The sequence below is a fragment of the Manis pentadactyla genome, chromosome 4 (assembly GCF_030020395.1).
Source record: "Manis pentadactyla isolate mManPen7 chromosome 4, mManPen7.hap1, whole genome shotgun sequence".
Lineage (NCBI taxonomy): Eukaryota > Metazoa > Chordata > Mammalia > Pholidota > Manidae > Manis > Manis pentadactyla.
The window spans coordinates 12,316,096-12,336,482 of record NC_080022.1 but is presented as its reverse complement, the minus strand read 5'-3'; the positions used below and the strand labels follow the sequence as shown (position 1 = coordinate 12,336,482).

At 52.5% G+C, this 20,387-nt stretch overlaps 1 protein-coding gene across 10 annotated transcripts in view; it reads right to left on the bottom strand.

The window, feature by feature from the left end:
- Positions 1–17,707, bottom strand: part of ARHGEF10L (Rho guanine nucleotide exchange factor 10 like) — a 155,729-nt gene extending 138,022 nt beyond the window's left edge. For 2 of the 10 annotated variants that reach the window (XM_036914427.2, XM_057499783.1), the window contains exon 1: positions 2,265–2,459. Coding sequence is in view for 1 of the 10 variants with exons in the window: in XM_057499785.1 (XP_057355768.1) it covers positions 3,015–3,041 (27 nt within the window). In the remaining 9 variants the exon portion in view is untranslated. The other 8 variants (XM_057499778.1, XM_057499785.1, XM_057499781.1 and 5 more) reach the window with 8 other exon arrangements.
- Between the last annotated feature and the right edge of the window lie 2,680 nt (positions 17,708–20,387).

Here is a 20,387-nt window from a genome sequence, read left to right as displayed (position 1 = left end):
ATGAGACAGGAAGGCACTGAAGACAAGCTTGCAGAAGCGAACAAAGCCTGGGCAGTCAGGCAGAGCAAGGCTTGAGTCCTTCACTGACTAACTGACCTCAGGCAGTCACTTAAATACTGTGCTACATTTTCCTTATCTGGAAAATGGGCATGAGTCCATCTTCCCTAATTATCAGGGCTGCTGTAGAAACAAAGAGCTCATAGACATGAAAATCGCAATATAAATCTGTTACTGTTATCATATGTATACATCACCTGCTTTATCATTTCAAAACTTATCTAAGAAGATTATATTCCTTCCCACTGTTTACTAGATCACATATGTGAAGTGTCTGGCACTGACTAGATACTATAAATATCTGTTAATTAATTTGTTACTTATCTAACTATAGCTTATTAAATCTTACACTAACCTGGTACCTGAGCCCTAAGGAACCTGCTAGCTTTCCCTTCCTTCCCAGACTCCTCCAAAGTTAAAACATGAAACAGCAGAATTTAGGAACCATTAGTTACTGGACAGCTGCTTAATCAGAAACTATTTGTTGAGCACCTACTATGTGTCAGGTACTATTCTATGCTGGTGATCAGGGACAGACATGGTCCCTGCTTGCAAAGGCTTAAAGTCCTCTGGGACGCATAACCAGGCCACCTCATCACAATAAGGGCTCTAAGAGCACCTTAAACATGAATTCTTTAGTCAGCTTGGCTGGCCAAAGAGGAAGAGACCCCTGAGTAATAAGAAGTGAGGAGGTGAAGGATGGGCCCAATTTTCTGGGGAGAGGGAACAGTGAGGGTGAAGGCTCTTTGGTGGAAAAGGGAGGAGCAGGGGACCTCAGGAAGGCAAGTGTGATGGAGCAGAGTGACAATCAGACAGAGGCACAGTGGGAGGCCTCACAAGCCAGAGTCCCAGGGAGCTTGGAGATTTCCAGACTGTGCCCTCCTTACTCGTTTGTGTGCTCGAGGCCTGGACACCTTAGGGGCACCGTGCTGGGTGGGTGGGCAGATGGATGGGTGGATGCTCTGATGGCCAGTGCAGGGCCTGCAGGGAAGGGCTGAGCATTTTAATGAGCCTGCACAACCTGTCCTCTCTCCCCTGCATCCAAACAGGAGCAGATGGGGCTTTGGGCTGGCAGGGCGGGCTTCCCCTGGCTGAATCCCTCCAGAGGACCAAGGACTTTGAGGCAACATCGGACTCCAAAGCAAACAGAAAGTGCAGCCCATCCCCACCACCTCCCTGCTGTGGCCGGAGACTGGGTCCCCCAGCCCTGCAAGCTAAAAAAAAATTCCTGAGCCCTACCCCAGGACCCCACCCTGGGAGAGGGAGGAAAGAACTATGCCAACCCACATCAGACCTGGGCGCCCATGCAGAGGCCGCCCCTTCTGGCCTCCACCCTCAGCAGTCCCACCCCAGACACAACACCCTGCCCTGAGCACTGTCCAGGCCTGACAGGTTCTGGGGCCACGGCCTTCCAGCTGCCCAGGGCCTCCTCTCCTCCCATGCCCCTCCTCGGTGAGGCTGCCCGTGAGGCCTCTGCGCAGAGGTCCAGGGCGGGAGAGGCTGGCCTGGAACAGAGACCACAGGGGCATGCCCTCACTTCACATAACCCCAGGAACCCCCAAGGTCAGTGCAGGGGGAGGTGGAGCACAGTGACAGCAGGACCTGAAGGCCTACTGAACTCACAGGAAAGCTGGGCACAGGTTCACACACACACACACACACACACACGTGTGCACGCACGCACACTGATACACAAAGGCCACTCCGGAGTCATGCAGAGGAAGAGGACGCCCACATTCCCATGGGGAAGGGGTACACACACACACACACACACACACACACACACACACACACACTCACTCAAATGACACAAGGAGGAACCCACACACACCGAGACGACCAGGCTGCGGAGGACTCACTCACCCAGAGCCACGTACATCCACACACCACAGCAGCTCCCGGGACAATCGGGCAGAGGAGACGCCGGCTCCCGGGGACACACGAGGCGCACAGGGAAGACCCGGCCCCGGGGAGTCTCCCACCCACAGACACTCGCAGACACAGCGGGGACCCACGGAGACGCACCGGCTGCCGGCGAGCTGCACACTCGGAGAATCAGGGACACACAAAGATCTCGCAGAAGCAGAGACACGCGCGGGACCCCGGGCTCTCCGCGGCCCCACCAGCAGCCGCGCGGGGTCTCGGGCCGCGGCGCCAGCGCAGCCCCCGCCCGGCCCCGCAGCCCGGGCCCCGCGGGCCGCACTCACCGGCCCCGGCCGCCCGGCCGCGCCTTTGTTGTCCGCGCCGCTCACAAAGCGCCGGCGGCCGGCCCCGCGCGTCAGCTGCCCAGGCCGCCGCGGGCGCCCATGGCCGGACGGCGCTCCGCCCGCGCCCCGCGGCCCGGCCCGCCGCCGCCCGAGCCAATGGCCGCGCCGCGCGCGCCCTCCGCGAGGTCGCGGCCCGGCCGGGAGTGCGCCCGCCGCCTCCGAGCGGCCTGGTCCCGCCGCGGCGCCGCCCCCGCCCGCCCCGGCTGCTCGCCCCGCGCGCCGCGGCTGAGGTCACCGCTTAACCCCTGGTGGCCGGGCCGCCGCGGGCCCCCGCCCGAGCCCGGGGCCCCGCACCGCCCGGGGCTGGGGGAGGCCTGGAGCCCCCCGCGAGCCCTGCCGGGTCACTCGCACCAGGCCGCCGCCGCTGGGGAAACTGAGGCCTTGCCCCAGGTCGGCCAGGGACCCCTCTCTCCTTCAGCCCCAGTGTCCCCTCCCACTTTCTGTTTCTCCCACCAGAAGCCCCCACACGCCATCCTACTTCCCTCCGGAAGGTGCCCCGCACACTGGCTGCGTGCTTCTCCCTCTCACTTCCAGGAGTTTGCCCAGGGGTTCCCTGGAAGGCGAGAGATTCCTAAGCCATGCTGAGGGCTTCGAGATCATCTCACTGAACTGGCAACAGCCCCACCATCCAGCCCCATCTTCCTGATGAGGAAACTGAGGCTCAAGCTGGGAGTAACTTGCAAAGCTCACCCAGCACAGAAGTGGTGGAACAGACATCCTAGCACTCCCCTCCCTTCCAGAGCCCAAAGCTGCTAAACACTAGTTACTCCCTCCCAGAATTCCAGAGGGTGCCTCTGGATATGATGCAATTAATTACAGTTATCAGGTCATTAATTAAGATTATCCTCGTTATTAAACACTGCCCTGCCACCTCTCTATTTGCAACGAAATTCACACCCAGGCTTATCAGCAATTACTCCTGGGTTGATAATAATGAGTTCTGCAGCCTCCAAAGGGCACAGGTGTACATACGCTAGAATCATTATCAGCCTGTGTTCATTCAATACAGCCAGCAAAAACGTTTTCTTAACTAATCCCTATTTTTCAGGCACCAGCCTTAGGGCCTAGGAATGAAACAAGGACCAGAAAGACCCCAGCCCTGCCCCCTCTACTCCCGTAGGCTAGGAGGACACACAAATAAACAGGCCACTACAGTGCAGTTAGACAACCCACACTCAGACCATGCTCTCTGAAATCTCTTATTCATTGATGTGTTTGCTTGTTTATTGTCCATCTCTACACAAGAACATAAGCTCCATAGAGCCGGTCCTAAAAGTTGCTCATAATGTTGCACGAGGCCTGGACCTAGGGCAACACTAGGCTCTTAGTGAGCAGCCAGTAAATATTTATTAAGCACTTACTATATTCCAGACATCATTCTAGGCACTCAGGAGACATCAGTGAACAAAACAAACATGACCCCTGCCCTGCTAGAGCTTCCACTCCAGGGGTGAATAAACAGTGACCTGACAACAGAGAGGAAAGTTTCTGGAATTCCAGCAAAGCAGCAAGAACATTTTCAGATGTCCATTGAGTGACAGTAGGGTTCACAGCATTAAGCCATGGGTCAGAATTTAGACATTTGGATCCTGTTAACAGAGACAGAGCCAAGTATAAGTCCCTGGACCTGCATTCACAGGCTTTCAGACCCACTCCAGCCCCCCTCCTTGGCTGTCTTATTTCCCTCCTGGGTCTGAGCCCTCTTGAACCCTCCGGTCCAGAATGCCTTCCCCCTCTGTGGTTGCACTAAGGCCTGCCCTCTCCTTCCAGAACAATCAGAAAGCCCAGCATCTGCAGGAAGCTCCCTCCATGGCCTCTGTTCTCTGACCACCTCTCCTTTAAGCTCCATAGCACTTTTTGCCATGGTTAGTTGCATTTGTTAGCACCTTTGTTGTTTTGTTAGCTCTGGACACATACTAACTTGAACTGACTCCAGCTTGAGGGCAGCTATGATCCAGGCTTGAGGGCAAGGGCCATACCTCAGGCCACCATTATGCCCCCAGGGCCCAGCACAGGTTAGGGACACATTTAGCATCAGATTGTTGGACTGGATTCCAGTTGGGCACCCTCAAACCATCATCAGTAGAACCCTCTGGATCCAGGATTGGGATCTATCAGCTCATAGAACAAACGGAGCCCACACAAGCATTTTGTTGTGCTCGCAGTAGTTTTGCTTTGTTGTTAATTAGTTGCCAACATTTAACAGTTGGGAGATTTCCCATAAAAAAGCCAGATTGCTGGCTTCTCTTAACAAATCTGAAGATCTGAAAATGCTGGGCCACAGTCAACAAGCCCCTTACCAGAGCTGTGTTCCTCCACTTGCTACCATCCCGCCCAGCCCTGTGGTACCCATCTGACTTGAAGCTCCTCCTCTGTGAATGAGTGTTTTCATTTCATTTTTCTTCTACATTCTACTTTTAAAAGGAAGAGCCACATCACGAAACACATACTCAAGAATAAATGAGCTTGCAGCCCTCACCTTCCAGGCCATGTCCCAGCCCAGACCACATTCTTCCATCTCTGCACTATCTTGTTCTCCTGACCCACACACCCCTTCTCTCTCACCTCCCCAGCTTCACATTCTCAGCTCTACAGCATCAATGCACAAGGTATTTCACCGGGCCTTTGCCCATGCTCTTCCCTCTGCCTGCAATGTCATTTTTGCTCAATTCCCAAACACTATGGCTAACTGCTTTTTGATGCTGTCAACATAGATACCACCTTCTCAAAGATCTCTTCTCTAGTGCCCCCAGACTGGACTCCTGGTCTCCTCCCCCAGTGTCCTACACAGTCCCCTGGTCAGTCCCATCCTACCTTATGTTGTACTGTATTTGCCCCAGGTCCTCCACCCTGACTGTGAGTCCCTGGGGGCTGGGCCTCTGCTGTCTCATTCAACGTGGAATCCGTAACACCTGTGACAGAGCCTGGCAGCACATAGGCATGAGACCAGTGTTTGCTAAACAGATGACTGAATAAGTTTCAATAGCCACAAAATGAACAAAAAGGATTTCTGGGAACGTCTCCATGTCCCAGAACATTCAGTTAACCAGAGTTTCCCACTCACTAAGCATTCTGGTGAGTGCAGGATCTTCTGTGTAAACATAATTATTAATGGTACATCTGGATGGGACTGGGGATCTCTTCACTCTCATCTCCACCCCTGACCTGGGAGAAAGAGAAGGAGGGAGTGCAGGGGTGATGTTTTCCATTGACCAGAAAGGCTAAGTGACTTGCCCAAGTGTGTCCAGCAAGCTGGTGTCAAAGTGGGAACCCAGAGCTCCTGCCTCTGCCTCCCAGCCCAGCCAGCCATCCTTCCACCAGTCCAACTCATAGTGGATCGAAAAGGAAATGGGCGGACGGGAAAGTGGACTTCCCAAGCCCAGATACCACCCTCACACAAGCAGTGTGAATGGAGAATATACAGGAAGCAGTCAGTCATTATTATTCACTATATCATCAAACCAACCGATAACAGGCTATTATCTAAGAGAAGCTGGATCACATTTTGATTATAAAAGAAGATGACAGAGTTTGCCTTACCAAGATGAAACTGTCTTCCTACTCCTGTCCCCATTCAGTGGGATGGGCATTTTGAAGGGGACTGGGGTGCACTGAGCAACCGTCCCCCCACCTCAAGCCTAACATGTTCCTCCACAACCCAAGACCTACATTTGTGGGGCAGCCAGCTGAGGCCAAAGGCATAGCCAAAGGTAGAGATGGTTCCAGGGACCCAGGTGGGGAAGGAGGCTTGACTTCTCTGAGCCACCACTTCCTAGGCCTTGGTGTCAGGGAAAGGCCAGTCTGAGCAGCACCTTGTCTTGGGAATGTATCCTCAAAATTCTCCCAGAACAACCAGGAGAGGGAGATGATGGACACTCATGTCTAGTGGGCTAGACATGGACACAATACAAGGCTCTGTCATCCCAAGCTCTCCATAGGAACCTGAGAACAGACCTCAACCTCTTCCGCTTGACCCCACTACCTAGAGGATGGGAAAAAGAATCCTTTTGGCCTCTCCTAACTCATAGGATTTTGAAGGAACAAGCCAATATAGTCAAACAGATTTTTTTCAACTATTTATTGTCATAAACAATCATATTGTCATAAACAATCATAACTATTACTTGTAAGAGACAATCTAGCATTATAGTAGTCAAGAGTTCAACTTTTTGGAATTCTCACTGTTACAGAAGGGAATTACCAATATGGAAAGGGAGAAAAATAAAATGATCCCTGTGGTATTGGACTGGAATTGAAAGCATTGGTGTGGGCTCATAGCTCTGTCCATCAAGAAGTCCTGGGAGCAGGGACACCTCAATAGCAATGAGCACACTTAGTGGCCAGATCATGGTTTCTAAATACCATCCTCTACTCAGAAGAACCAGAGCTCCTGGGAGAAAGGGCTGATTCTGGGGGAAGAACAAGTTGAGCCTGGAATATGTTGTTTGGGTCAGTGTGGGTAAAACTGTAACATTTCCAGAATATCTCGCCTGGCTTTGGTGCATTTGCGTATCCTGAGGGGTGGAGAGAAGTTTGTCTCCATGTCAATGGGTAAATTACCTGGGCAACCAAGGGTGTATCTGAACCTGCGAGGTTAAGGGGAGGGGCTGACTTGCTTGCTTGCTTCTTCTGTAGCAGGGAAGAGAGACAGCGCTGGACTGCAGTTTGTAAGCAATAAATGGGTTTTAAACTTTATTTCTCCCTTTGACTGATTTTGGCTTTTAGAGGTATTTTGCCCCAGGATTTCCTTTCCCTGGACTTACAGTCTGAAATTAATATAAATCCCAAGAAGTGATGGGAACATAGCAACACAAGAAAAAAAAAAGCCTTCACTGGACAAACTGAGGGCAATTTGAACATCAAAATAAATAATGATTGTAAGGATTTACATTCCAATGAATACAGGAGGAAACCAAGAGTCCATACTAATGTGAATGAGCTTACAAATAAAATGAAAGCTAGAAATGGCTATTTACATAGCCTCCAAGTACTTCCCTACAAAATACTTGTTAACCACAAAGGGGAAAAAGAACAACTTTATAGTAGAGAAACTTGGCAGACACCTCCTCACTCAAGTGGTCGAATCATGTTAACATGACCAGTCAGGGTATATATTCGGCCATCACAAGCCTCCTGACACAACATCATTTCACGATATTCCTGCCAAAGGGATGAACAACTCACATAATCATGAGCCAACATCAAACAAACCCAAATTGAGGGACATTGCTCTTAATGCCTTCCAAAATGCCAAGGTCACAAAAGTCAGGGAAAGACTGGAGAACTTTTCCAGATTGAAGCCAACTAGAGATGGAACAACTAAATGCAACTAAATATGGTTCTGAATTCGGTGAAATTTGAATAGGGTCTGAGGATTTGGTGGTAGAAATGTATGATGAGAATTTCCTGATTTTGATGGTTGTCTCATGGTTGTAAAGGAACCTGACCTTGTTTGCAGGAAATACACACTAAAGAGCCAGAGTAAAAGAACAAGTCAGCAGTTTCCTCTCAAATGCTTCAGGGTAAGAAAGCTGTATTGTCCTTGCAGCTTTTCTGTAAGTTTAAAGTTATTCCTAAAGTCAGATGGCCTGTGCCAACCTAAGAGCAAGTTGCTTAATTCTCTGAGCCTCAGCTTTATCATCTGTATAATATGGATGAAATAATACGTACTTCATGGGGTTGTTTAGACCATTAGATGAGATCATGTTTGTGGGCTCTTTAACACAGAACTGGGCTCATATACATATTCCAAAATTTCGAGGAACTATATAATGTTTCTTTTTCTTTGTGAAATTCCTATTCCCTGGGAAAATGCCAGGGTATACAGTAAGGTGGCATCTCCAGAGCCTAGGGGCCTGGTAGGGGTTGAAAATGGAAGAAGCAAGCTGGACGTGCCACAGCCAATACTAGGTTTCAAGACTGAGCACATTGCAGGGAGGGGGGGACCCCTGGAGGTGGGGAAAGCACATACTCCTGGTAGGGGCAACAGTCACCACCCAGTTCTATCTAATAGATGCAGCCCTATGTCCTCCAGAGCTTTGTTTTTTTTCCCAAAAAGAAGGCAGAAATCCAGATTTCTATATGAAATTCCCTGACTCTTAATAGTAACAACTATTTCAGATTTTAAGTGGGCGAATAATTTGTGGACCAAACTGGCTCCAAGTGCCAGCAGAAGGAGGAGTTCTGAAAGCTTGTCTTGAACACTTAGAAATATAGGAAAGCCCCGTGGGTTGGGGAAAAAAAGCACCAAGCCACTGTTCACAGTTCTTCTGCCATCCTGATAGAGCCTCTGCGAAAGCTGGTGGACATGCCAGGACATGGCCTCCACACACACCCATGTGCCATGGCAACCCACTCCTCCACAGCACCACTGATTGGACAAGAGGGTGAACATCTGACTGAAACCCAGCCAATCAGATCATTACTCCCAGGAATCTGGAATTGGAGAGATCAAAGACTGAGTCAATCAAATGACTATGACCAGGGGACAGACACTAAGCCTGAAAGGTTGTACAGAACCAGGGCCTGCAACAAACCACAGCCAAGTTCAGGCTGAGATGCTGGGGGATCAGAAATGCCATGGAAAGAAAAAACAATCAGGAGTGCCGGGTAAAAGACAGTAAGGCTGGGACTGTACAGCTCCAGAAGGTGTTCACATAAAAACAATAATAACAATAGCAAACACTATATTAAGTGTCTAGTCAGATTAAACACTCTCTCAATATGAGGCTCTGTTTAATCACTTGATGTGTATCGACTCATTTAATCTCACAGCAACCCTATAAAGTAGGTACCTTTATCCTTGTTTTACAAATGAGGAAAATGAGGCACAAAGACATTCTGTCCTAGCCTGAATGTCCACGAGAGTGATGTGTTGTATCCTTACGGAGGGCCCCCCTTCACTTGTACTCAGCTGAATATAGATTTTTATTCCTTGAAAGCAAAGAGGCGTATGTCAAGAAGAGGGATTCACATCCAGCCAGGCCCACTGCCCATGGCTACCTACTGTTTGGGGCAGGATGAAGGGGACCAATTAAGGCACAAGCAGCATCTCCAACACCCTGCTCTAGCCTTCCTGTTTCTCCCCCAGTGGAAAAGACAAAAAGAGGAAAAGGGGGAAAATTCACAGCCTGGGATACATGTGAGCTAGGGCATCAGAAGCAGCTGCACACAGACATAGATCGCCTGGGCATCAGCCCAGACCCCACAGGCCCTGTGTGGCAGCCCAACCTATGCGAGGAAGCCAGCCTCACCCCCTCCTCCGGCTACCTGCAGCCTCCGCTGGGGATCAGCAGGCTGAGGGGTGGGGAGCCAAGGGAAAGTTGGATTTCTCTGCTTGGGGCCTGGCCAAGGAGCTAGAAAGGACAAGGGACAAGGTCTTCATTTCCTGGCATCAGGTTACTGTCCCCACCCAGGGCTCAGGGTGCCAGGCAAGGCTCCCAGGCATGAGAGTTGCCGGTCAGCTGAGGGTAGGCAGGGCCCGAGGCCTGTTCTAGAAGCTGCCTTATGGCTGAAGAGGATGCGGCACTGGCTGCTGAGGAGGGGAGGAGGAGGAAGGGAGCTCGGGGAGCACAGCGAGCCTCCAGGCTTGCCACGCAGACCAGGCCAGGCTGGACAGAAGATCTCCAGGAGAGAAGGTCCTGGACCTCGGAAAAGGGAGGTGCGGCCTCTGGCAGCCCTGAGATTGCAGTGACGCTCCAGGGGGCCTTAGCCCTCACCCACTGAGACTGCCCGGAGCCCCTGGCAGGAGGGCCTGGCCCTGGCTGCAGCCTGGCACCAGCCCCAGAAACCTTCAGCATCCCCCGGCTTCACCGCCCAGGGCTGGGAGGTTCCATAAGCTCCCTGGTCTTCCAAATGAAAGAGCTTTCTAAGAGTCATAAAACCGTCCTCACTCCGAACAATGGGCCCTTATCCTGCTGTGTCCTTCACATAAACTCCCATGAGCAACGCACCAGAAGCTGCAGGCAGGAGTTTTATAGACTGGATTTTTGGACCAGCCCCAGCGTTCATTGACATCTACTCCCTTGCCCTCCATGGAGCCAGCACAAATCACTCCCATTGACAGGGGCGCACTGGGTGCTCGGCCTCCGGGCAGCCCTGCAAGGAAGGGGCTTTGTCCCATTTTATGAATAAAGAAACAGACCCAGAGGGGTTAGGTGACTTGCCCAGGGTCACACTGTGGGACAATGAAGGGGCTGGAATTTAAATCCAGAGTCGGGGCTCCCTCCCCCATACTGTGTGCCTCCGGTTATGTGAACCCTGTGAACTGCCCCGTGAACCCAAGAAGTTAGGCCAAATGGTTTGCTTAGGTTTTCTCCCGGAAGTAAGCATGTTCTGGAACCTCAACGTCTTCACTAGGGCGGCCCTGTTGACCTACCCAATGGGTCAGCAGAGCTACATCAGGGTGGGTCACTTCCCAAGGGAGCCCCAACACAGCAGGGAGCCCCACACAGAAGGGAGCCCCAGCACAGACCCCTTCCTTGGAAACCCAGAGTCCCTTACGGTATCTCATGTTCACACTCCCGAAGTCCTTCTACCCCCATACCCCCTCTGAACACCACTGATGATAATGATAGCTCCCCTTTACTCAGAATTTAGAGGAGGCCCTACCCTGTGCTCTTCGTGCATGATCCCATTTACTCTTGCAAGAACTCTATAGAATGGCTCCTTTCAAGATTTGCTTTTTCACATCAGGAACTGAGGCCCAGAGAGGTAAGTAGCTTGCCTACGATCACACAGCAAGTCAGCAACAGATTCCAGGTCTGTCTGACTCTACCCCAGCACACCTCCCCAAAATTTCACAATGTGCGGTTCAGCCAATGCTCCATTGGCACTGACGCAATCCCACAGTCCTGGCTCACTACTTGGTGTCACCCCCAATGTGTAGATAAATAACAATAGCAGCAGCTCTTTATTGGGTGCCTACTAAACCCCTTCACCATCCCCCTCTACACAACAACCCTCAATGTCAATCTTGTAATTCCTATTTTGCAAATTAGGAAACTGAGGTTGAAAAAAAGGAAGTGTCTTAGCCATGGTCACACAGAGCTGAAATGAGAGTGTCAGGGTTTGAGCCCACTTCTGTCTGGTTCCAGAACCACTGCCTCTTCCAGGTAAGCCACTGTGATGGTTAAATCAGACCGTCCCAATAGAGTCTTAGCGTGCATTCAACAAATCTTCTCAAACACTTTCCAAATAAGTGCCTATGATGTGCCTGGGACCATTCCAGCAGCTGGAGGTACAGTGGTCAACATGACTGACATGCTTCGGGCCCCCTCAGCCCCATGGGGGACCACTAGGGACCCCAACCACTCTGGCTGTTCCCCCTAGAGCTCCAGCTTCAGCCATCTCCCCTGAGCCCCCAGTGCAGGGGCTTATCCCTACCCCTGGCACCCTTAGCCACCTGCCACCCCTCAGCTCCTGGGAGCTTTCCAGGTAGCCTGCCCTAGGCCACAAAGCAGTCTACAGTTCCTGGTCCCCTAGCCTGTTTTTCCCTGAGATGCTTTGCAACCAAGTCCTGACTGGGCAAACCAGACAGGTGGCTGTGCTGGCTCAGGCTGCCCCAAGAAGCCCAAACCCACATGCCCCAGTGCCAGATGGCACAGCCAGCACCCACGTCCCACTTGTTGAGATGATTTGCTCATGGGCTGCCACACCCTGCGAAGCTGGCTGGGGCCTGCCCTTCATCACCAATTCCCTGTTACTGTGGCTGCCGAGGAAAGCCAGCCTGCCCAGAACAACTCATGGATACACACAGCTGCTTAGTTAGTGCCAAGCCCTGACTTAGGTGCATGATGTGCACTATCTTCACAGCTAACACCATCAAGCATGTACGACATGCCGGGCACTGAGCCAACCCTTTACCTGTGTCATCTTATCAACTCTTTACAATAGTCCCATGAGGTCGGTATTATTAACAGATAAAGAAATGATAAACAGAGGTGATAAAGCCACAGCACAAAGTACAGTATTGCTGGTTACATTGTCTGTCACCCCTCATCTACTATAATATCCCTAAGGACAGGGTCACGCTTATTTTGCACAGAGCTGTATCTCCAAAATACAGTGCCTGGCACAGAGTGTTATCAGTAAATAGTCTTTGGATGGATGGATACATGGATGGAAGAGTAGATGGATGGGTGGATGATGGGTGGATGGATGGGTGGAGAGCTGGAAAGATGGACAACTGATGGATGGATGAATACTATTGCAAAACAAGAGGAAAAGAACTATAAAGCCATACCTCCCCGACTCAGCGAAGCAAGAGGAAGCTGGATACAGTTGCTCTGCTAAGTGGAAATCCCCCAAGCCAGGATTCCAGGGAAAGCAGAGAAGAGTTGCTGATTTTTAGGAAAGGTGAAAACAAGGAGTTCTATGTGGCTGATGAGCCTTGAGACAACTTCCTAAAAGCAGCAGCATGCAGTGTGACCAAGCATGGTTCCCCTTCCCAGAAACTACCACTTGGCAGGGAATCGCATCTGCTCAATCCCAAACCACGTGTCCCTGAGTTGGAGGCAGCCACAAAATGTGCCCTATGTGGTGAGCTCCCTGCCCAGTGGCTCCAGGACTGGTGCTTGGAACAGAGCTGCACAGACCCTAGGGTCTCATCAGAGTCAGCGCCCAGCCCCCTCCCTGAGTGCTATCGTAGAATTCTGGAACACCACCAGGTGATTTAGGGGGCTTGTACTGCAGTTAATTTAAGAGATCTCATGCTGACCCACCGATCCTCACACCTCGTGACTTCTGACCAGTGGCCTGAACCGGCCAGCTGGACTCAGGGGAGAGTGCAGGGAAAAGGCAGCTGCCCTCCTCCCCACTGTCCCCTGGCTGGAGCCTGGGGCTTCCGGTTTCCTGTGGGGAGAGCAAGGCTCAGGGATGAAGAAACCCAGTGGTCCCAGGAGAGCCTGAGGCATGTGGCCCAGTTTTGTGGTTTCCAGAGGAACTTTAAGGAAGATTAAGAGGAGGGACTATAAAGCACCATGTCATACCACCATATCTCTACCACAACGAGAGACCCCTGCTTGTCTTCATGGAACGTAGCACTGAGGTCCTGAAAAGCACAGAGAGGCCTTCTGTCATTCTAGAGCTTTATCTGTTTGCCAGAAACGGGAGTCCAGATGGCCCTTTTACTGGGCATTTACTATATGTCAGGCCAAGTGCTATGCCTGGGATAACACACAACCCTCATAACACCTCAGTGAGTTTGGTGTCATTATCTTCTTTTTCAGATGCATAAACTAAAACCAAGTGACTTGCCCAAGTTCTCACCATCTAAAGGGGCAGACCTGGGATCTGAACCCTTGTCTGACCCCAAAGCGCATAATGTTTGTTACTAATAAACAGGTGGAAAGGGCTTCAGGAGGGCTCTCCCCAGCAGCTGGGCAAACACTGGCAACCTGGGTTTATCCCCAAACTGGATAGAAAGAATAGGAGCAGGTTTTTATGGTGCTTACCCTAGCCTTTGCCAGTCCCCACACAGCAGAAGCAAACCAAGCCTTCCCCACATTCCTGTGCTCCCCGGGCTTTGTGGCCATGTGAGGGAGGGACAGCTGTCAGGGAGCCCAGGGAGCACCTCGGGGCCACCCAGTTGAGAAATTCAGAGACTTTCAGAGCTGGAAGGGCCCTTAGGAATGATCTGTGCCAACTCCCTCCATTCACAGAGGGGAAACAGGCCCCATAGAGGGCAAAAGATTTGCTCAAGGTTACACAGAACAAGAAGAATAGAGGGGGAGCAGAGGCAGCCTCCTGGCTCCCAGCCCGGGGTCCCCTCCCCCACCCCAGCGCGTCTCAAACAAGCCCTGACATTGGAGCCCCTTATATCAGATAGAACAAAGGGTTATCAGCTTTAATTCCATTGCTCAGGAGAAGAAGCGGGTAGGGTAAGATGGGGAGGGAGGAGGTGGGCAGGGTGCTGCCTAACCTCACTGCCTCCCTCCGGGGTCAGTCCTCTGGGCACAGCGGCTGAGGTGGGCGTGGCTGGGCCAAGGGGCGGGGTCAGGGTTGCCTGCTGAGCAGGTCTTAGCATGGCTAGGAGAGCGCCCTGTTTTCCTGGTCCCCCTGGAACAAGGGCTGCCCTGTCCCTGAGACAAGGAAGGATGTGCTCTCTTGTGCCGCTGAAGGGCAAAGTGGGGAGAGGCCTGAACAGGGAAGCTAGGGACTCACTGTGGGGCAGCACCACCCCACCTGCCTTGGATACATCTGCTAAACGCCTAGGTACCTGCTCCCATCGTCTGACCACCTTGAATCCGCTCACTGTCCCAGCCCCTGGTACCCTGAGGGACCCCTATGCCCAGCAAGCTGTCTCATCACGGTGGGGGCACTCACTTCTGGGGATACACAGACAAGGTTCAAATCCCTGCTACCCCCCCTTCTCGTCCTATGGCCCTGAGCACATTACTTCACTTGCCTGGGTCCCAGCTTCCCCGCTACAGAGCCCCGGCTCATGTTCCTGCACCCCAAGGCTATCCTAGGCACAGAGGGGACCGCTTGGGTAATTGCCTGTTTTCTTACTAATTCTCGGTGTGCATATCGTATCAAGGTTTGAAAGGCATTCCCAGCCATAACTATGATTCACAGCCCTCAGGGAGATAACAGGAAAGAAACGATCAGCCCCTTCATCCAGATGGAGCCACCCAAGGTCCTGCAGTATTTAGTAGCAGAGCCCATGGTTCTTGAGGCCCACTGCAGCCCAGCCCAGCCCAGAGGCACCAAGTGGGGAGAACTTGAAATCAGGAGCCAACCCACCGGGGGCCTGGTCTTGGCTGTGCCGTGATCTCAGCATGCGGCTGTGGAGGGTGACTTTGGAAGTGAGCTTTCAACTGTCTGACTGGGGACCTCAGTGCCATTGACCAGGTGTATGATTCTGGGCAAATGACTTTGCCTCTCGGAGCCTCAGCTTCCTCATCAGTGAAATGCAAACTAAAGGAGCTACGGCATGAAGAATGCCTGGTACAGAACTCTGCCTATGGTGAGTGCCCAGAAAATGGAAATGCAGTACTAGCATTTGTGCCAATAGTGTGCATTTGTACCAACGAGTACTAGTACCAGTAATGGTGGCAGTGCTGGCAGTCACTATTGCTGTTAGCATCATTATTAGGACAGAATGACATCGCCCTGCCAACCTCTTGCCCATGTGACTGTCTGGAGGAGGCCCTGGAAGGAGGCACTGGGGACTCTTCTCCCCTCCTGGGAATAGGGATGTGAATGGGGCCAGATCGGTCACCCCCTTGCAGGCCCCAGAGTCCCGCTAAATGAAAAGCCCCAGCCAGGACGGTGGGCAGCACTCTCAGAAAAGCTCAGCCCTGGGGGGGACAGAAGAGAGGCCACGGCCCCAGCCAAGCCTCAGGAGGCCAAAAGCTGGGAGGCAGCCTCACCTCAGACACTGTCCCAGGGGCACCAGGACGTCTGAAAGAAAAAGACCAACCTGGGGTGGAGCCTGGAGGGAGGGCTGCCTCTCTGCCATCTCAGCTCTGTGACCTCAAGCAGGTCACCTCCCCTCTCTGAGCCTCTGTCCCTCCATTAGGAGGATCATAACAGGGATCACAATTCCTGCCCTGCCCAGCTCCCCAGGTAGTGGAGACGGATCGACACAGGACAAGGACCACAGAGGTGGGCTTGCTTTGCAAACTGTCAAGCCCCTCAGGATGTGGCACTGCCACAGTCAGTCACCAAGGCACCCTTCACAGAAGAGGGGCGGCACGGCAAAGGCCACCCCGGAAGGTGATAATGCGGAGAAGTAAACAGACTCAGGACTAGGCTCCTCATGCTCCTGCTCCATGTGCCCCCCACACACACACCTGCTGCCTCCTCTGCCCAGGTTAGACCCCGTGGAAGTCCTGACAGTGGTGTTCGGGGTTGAATCCTGGGCCAGTTGCTCTCTACCCTTATTCTCTCACTCAATACAGACCACCCTGAAGTCATAAACTATTTGTCGTGGTCACTGCAGCTGGAGGGCTGTGTGAGGCAGAAAGTGGTCTGCCAGGGGGCTGAAGCAGGTGTGGGAGAAAAGCTTCAGCAGAAACATTGTGTCCCAGGACCCTGAGAAGCTATGGCCAGAGGGACACACAACCAGCCACACATTCCATTTACAGCCTCTGCCTCGCCATGCCTGGCCAGACCCCACGCCCCCATCCAGTAAGCCCCATCTCACAGCTGCAGTAAAGTGGAGGAGCCCCAGGCTCCATCGGGCTCTGGGGCCAGACCGGCCTGCCTTCAGAGCTCAGCAACCCTTTTTCAAGCTGGGAAAGCTTGAGTAACTTACCTAAGCTCTCTGTGCCTCTTTGCGCAGCTATAAATAAGAATGATAATACTACTGCTTAGCTCATAGGGGTTCTGGGAGGATTACTGAGTTAATACATGTAACGTGCTTTGTTAGCTGAGCACCTGGTACAAAGTTAGCGCCCAGCAGGCATGACATCACCATTCAGCAGACACTGGCCACGCCGATGGAAGGCACTGCCCACAAGAACAGTGAGCTCGTCAGCACCGGAGGTACTCAGGCAGCCACCTGTCGGGGACACACAGCCAGGACTGCCTGGGTGACCTTTAAAATGCTTCCAACTGTGAGCCCATAATATGGCCAGGATAGGAGATGGGAGAGGGCTACCCGGGTGAGCTGGGGGCAGAAACAGAAGAGCAGGGTATGAGGAGCAAGGAATGGGGGAGAGCAGCCCATTCTGGCTTCCAGCCCCGGCTCTGCCACCATTCCACAGTGTGACCCCACGTTATTCCCTGTCCTCTGACCCTCAGCTTTCCCAACTGTAAAATGATGCCATTGACCTGGGTGTCTTTTGAGGCCCTATCAAGCTGGAGCCTTCAAACTGTGTGACCGTAAGGAAGGTTGGAGAACGTTCCCGCGGCACACACGCCCGCATGAGGCTCCCTCTGCGTTCCTCCTTGCACCCCAAGTCACCCTGACCTGCCCCCGCAGGTGGCCACGAGGGTCAGCGTCACGTCCACTGAGATCCCTGTAGAGTTCTCCTCTTTAAGCTCCCTACAGGGTGTTCCCTGGGCTCCACCAGCACCTGGGAGGGAGCAGGCTGTCCCTGGGCCTGGAGCCCAAGGATGTCAGTGACAGCAGACAGCAGAGACCTCACACACACCAGCAGCGACCTCCGGCTGATCCTCCTTCGGCTCAGCAAGGCACAGAGATGTTTAAAAACGCAAATTCTCACCTGGATTCTGTGCAGTCCAAATCCAGCCCGCGAGAAAGGAGTGCAGGTGTTGGGGGCAGGCCTCCCCGGCAGGGAACAGTCCCGTCTGTCTGTCTGTAGAAGCAGCTGGCAGGGCGGTGGAGAATCCAGAGGTCAAGTACCCTGGCTCCCTGCACTGGGTGTGCAGAGGACCCAGGAGTGTGAATCACTCACCTGCCAGACCTGCCAGGCGGGCAAGCAGGACAAGAGGCAGCTTCTGGCAGGCCAGGAGGAAGGACTAGACTGAGTCAGGCCCGGCAGGGTTGGGCCCAGCCAGGCTGGGCTGGGCAGCCAGTCAGCCGGTCCCAGGAGGACCAGGAAGTTACCAGCATGAGGAAAGGAACTGGAGCGTGATCAAAGGTGGGGGCCTCTAGGAGGGGTGCAAGCAGAAAGGCTGGGCACTGCCAGCTGTCCCTGGCCCGGGAAAAGGCACAGGGCATCGGGAGGGTTGGAGACTCCCGTGGACTGGGACCCTTTTAACCAGAGCAGGTAGGAGACAACAGGCTTGGAAGCTGGAAAGTTTCAGATTGGAATCCCTCCCTTTCCAGCTGTGCTTTGCCTTGTCTTTCCGAGCCTGCTTTGCCTTGTTCCACTGGAATGATAGTAATAGTCTCAATCTGAAAGGGTTCCCGTGAGGATTAAATGAGACTGTGCAAGGAATGGTCTCTTGAGGTCTGGCTTCCAGGGGACAGACAATACGGTGGCTCTGATTCCGGGGACATCTTTTCAGGAAAGCAGAAAGGCTCACTCAGGAGCCTGGGCCTGCCTAGACTCTTCCTGTCAGTGTTAGCCACCCCCAGGTTTTAGCCAAGTGTCTACTGCTTTAAGAACTCAAGGATCTGGGAGATGGGTGAAATAGGTGAAGGGGATGAAGAGGTACGAACTTCCAGTTATATCAAATTAATTAGTAACAGGGATGAAAAGTACAGCATAGGGAATATCATCAATAATATTGCAGTAACTATGTATGTTGACAGATGGTAACTACACTTATCACAGTGAGCATTTAGTAATGTGCATAATTGTTGAATCACTATGTTGTTCACCTGAAACCAATATGATATTGTATATCAACTATATTTTAATAGTAAGGAAAAGAGAATGAGTATCTGGAATACAGAGAAAAGTCATTTAACCATACTTACTCTGCCCTTACCACATGCCCCTGAGAATCTAGAATGGGGTCTCCAGGGATATCAGTCCCTGCCCTTAAAACACTCACAGATAGCAGTTTGGACACGGATGCTCAGATTTCACACTAAACCTGGCCTGGGCCCTGCTCTACTTTCTGCTACAGCATGCTGGCAGTCAAGCCTCAGGGTCTCAGATCAAGGGACAGCAAACTACCTTGGGCCAAATCTGGCCCCTCACCTGTTGTTGTAAATAAAGTTTTATTGAAACAGGCACACCCATTTCCTGATTGTCCATGGTTGCTTTGGTGAGACAACAGTAGAACTGAGTGTTAACAGAGACTGCAGCGTCGCAAAGCCACAAATATTTGCTGTCTGGCCTTACAGAGAAAGCTTGCTCACCCCTGTCTTAGATGATAATAACAGTAACAATAATCCTGGGTTGGGGGTCTTACATGTTTTATACACTAAAATCCTCTCCAGGCCTAACTTCATATAAACCTCACAACCAGGTTCCTCCTTTATGCAGAGAGGGAAACTCAGGCTTCTGAGAGATAAGAAACTTGCCCGGGGTCCACTGGTCACCCAAGTGAGCCACAGGCCTGGAGCACAAAGGGCTCGGTAAGCCCTCGTAGTATTGAAAGCCCTGCACGGTGAAAGAGAGCACGCGTGCCCTGATTCACCAGATCCTCACCTGGGAGGCTGCTGACTTGGACCAGAGACAAGATTGCCTCCGTGTGAGCATCGGCTCCATGAAGAGGAGGGTATAAGGTGGGCACACCGATAGCGCAGGAGAAACTCAGTGCGACCGCACAATCCAAGCACCTAGAACAGCCCTCCTTTGTTGCTAGAGCTTGGCTGTCTGTATCATTAGGGCTTGAACTGTGAGCAAAGAGGAGGGAGGTGGAGAAGCAGCCTCTCCACCTGCAGAAGTTAACAGAGGGCAAAGCTCTTCCTTTAAGAGGGTCTGGCCAGAGCTGAGAGGGGAGTTCCTGGCCTTGGAAGGAGAACCTTGGAAGGGGGCCTTCATTCCAGCACCTTCCCTTTGCCCTGGCCAGGGGAGAGGCTGCCCCTGTTGGGAGGCTGTACTCTGATCCCAGAGCCCCACCCCAGAGGGCTACTGCCTCTCCCACCTCCCCGACCCAGAAGCGCCATCCTGGGCCTTCCACTCCCAGAAGCAGAAGCACAGGTCAGGGAGGCCAGAGTCGCATTTGGTAATTTTCTTTGGAAACCTGAACCAGGCCCCATCCTCTGAAGGGTATACAGGCCTCTGGAATTTCCTGCTCTCTAGGGGTCTTCTCTTCTCTTGTTCCCCCTCTCCCCACCTGCCCCCAAGGCCCAGGGGACAGAGGAGGGGCTGAATAGTCATTGAGGAGGAGCCGCAAATCCAGCAAAGACTATAAATCCACTTCCACTTCTCTCCCCAATCTGTTGGTAACACAAAGCGGTCAGAGGAGCTTGCTTCTCTTCCAGGTAGTGACTGCCTAAGCAATGCACAGCTGGCTGAGGCTGCAGGGTGGCAATTTCACCAAGCATTTCAGAAGCACCTATTTGCCAATGGAGGCTATGCCCCACCAAGGCCACTTATATGTTTGCTGGGCCAGTACCCCAAAGAGTCCCCTCTCACCGAGCTCTACCCACCTGGTCTGCTCCGTCATCTGTGCAGGACCCAAACAGAGTAACATGCTGGGCTTGCAGCTGAGGCTAAACATTGATTTAGAAACCGTATCTAAGTGCCTACC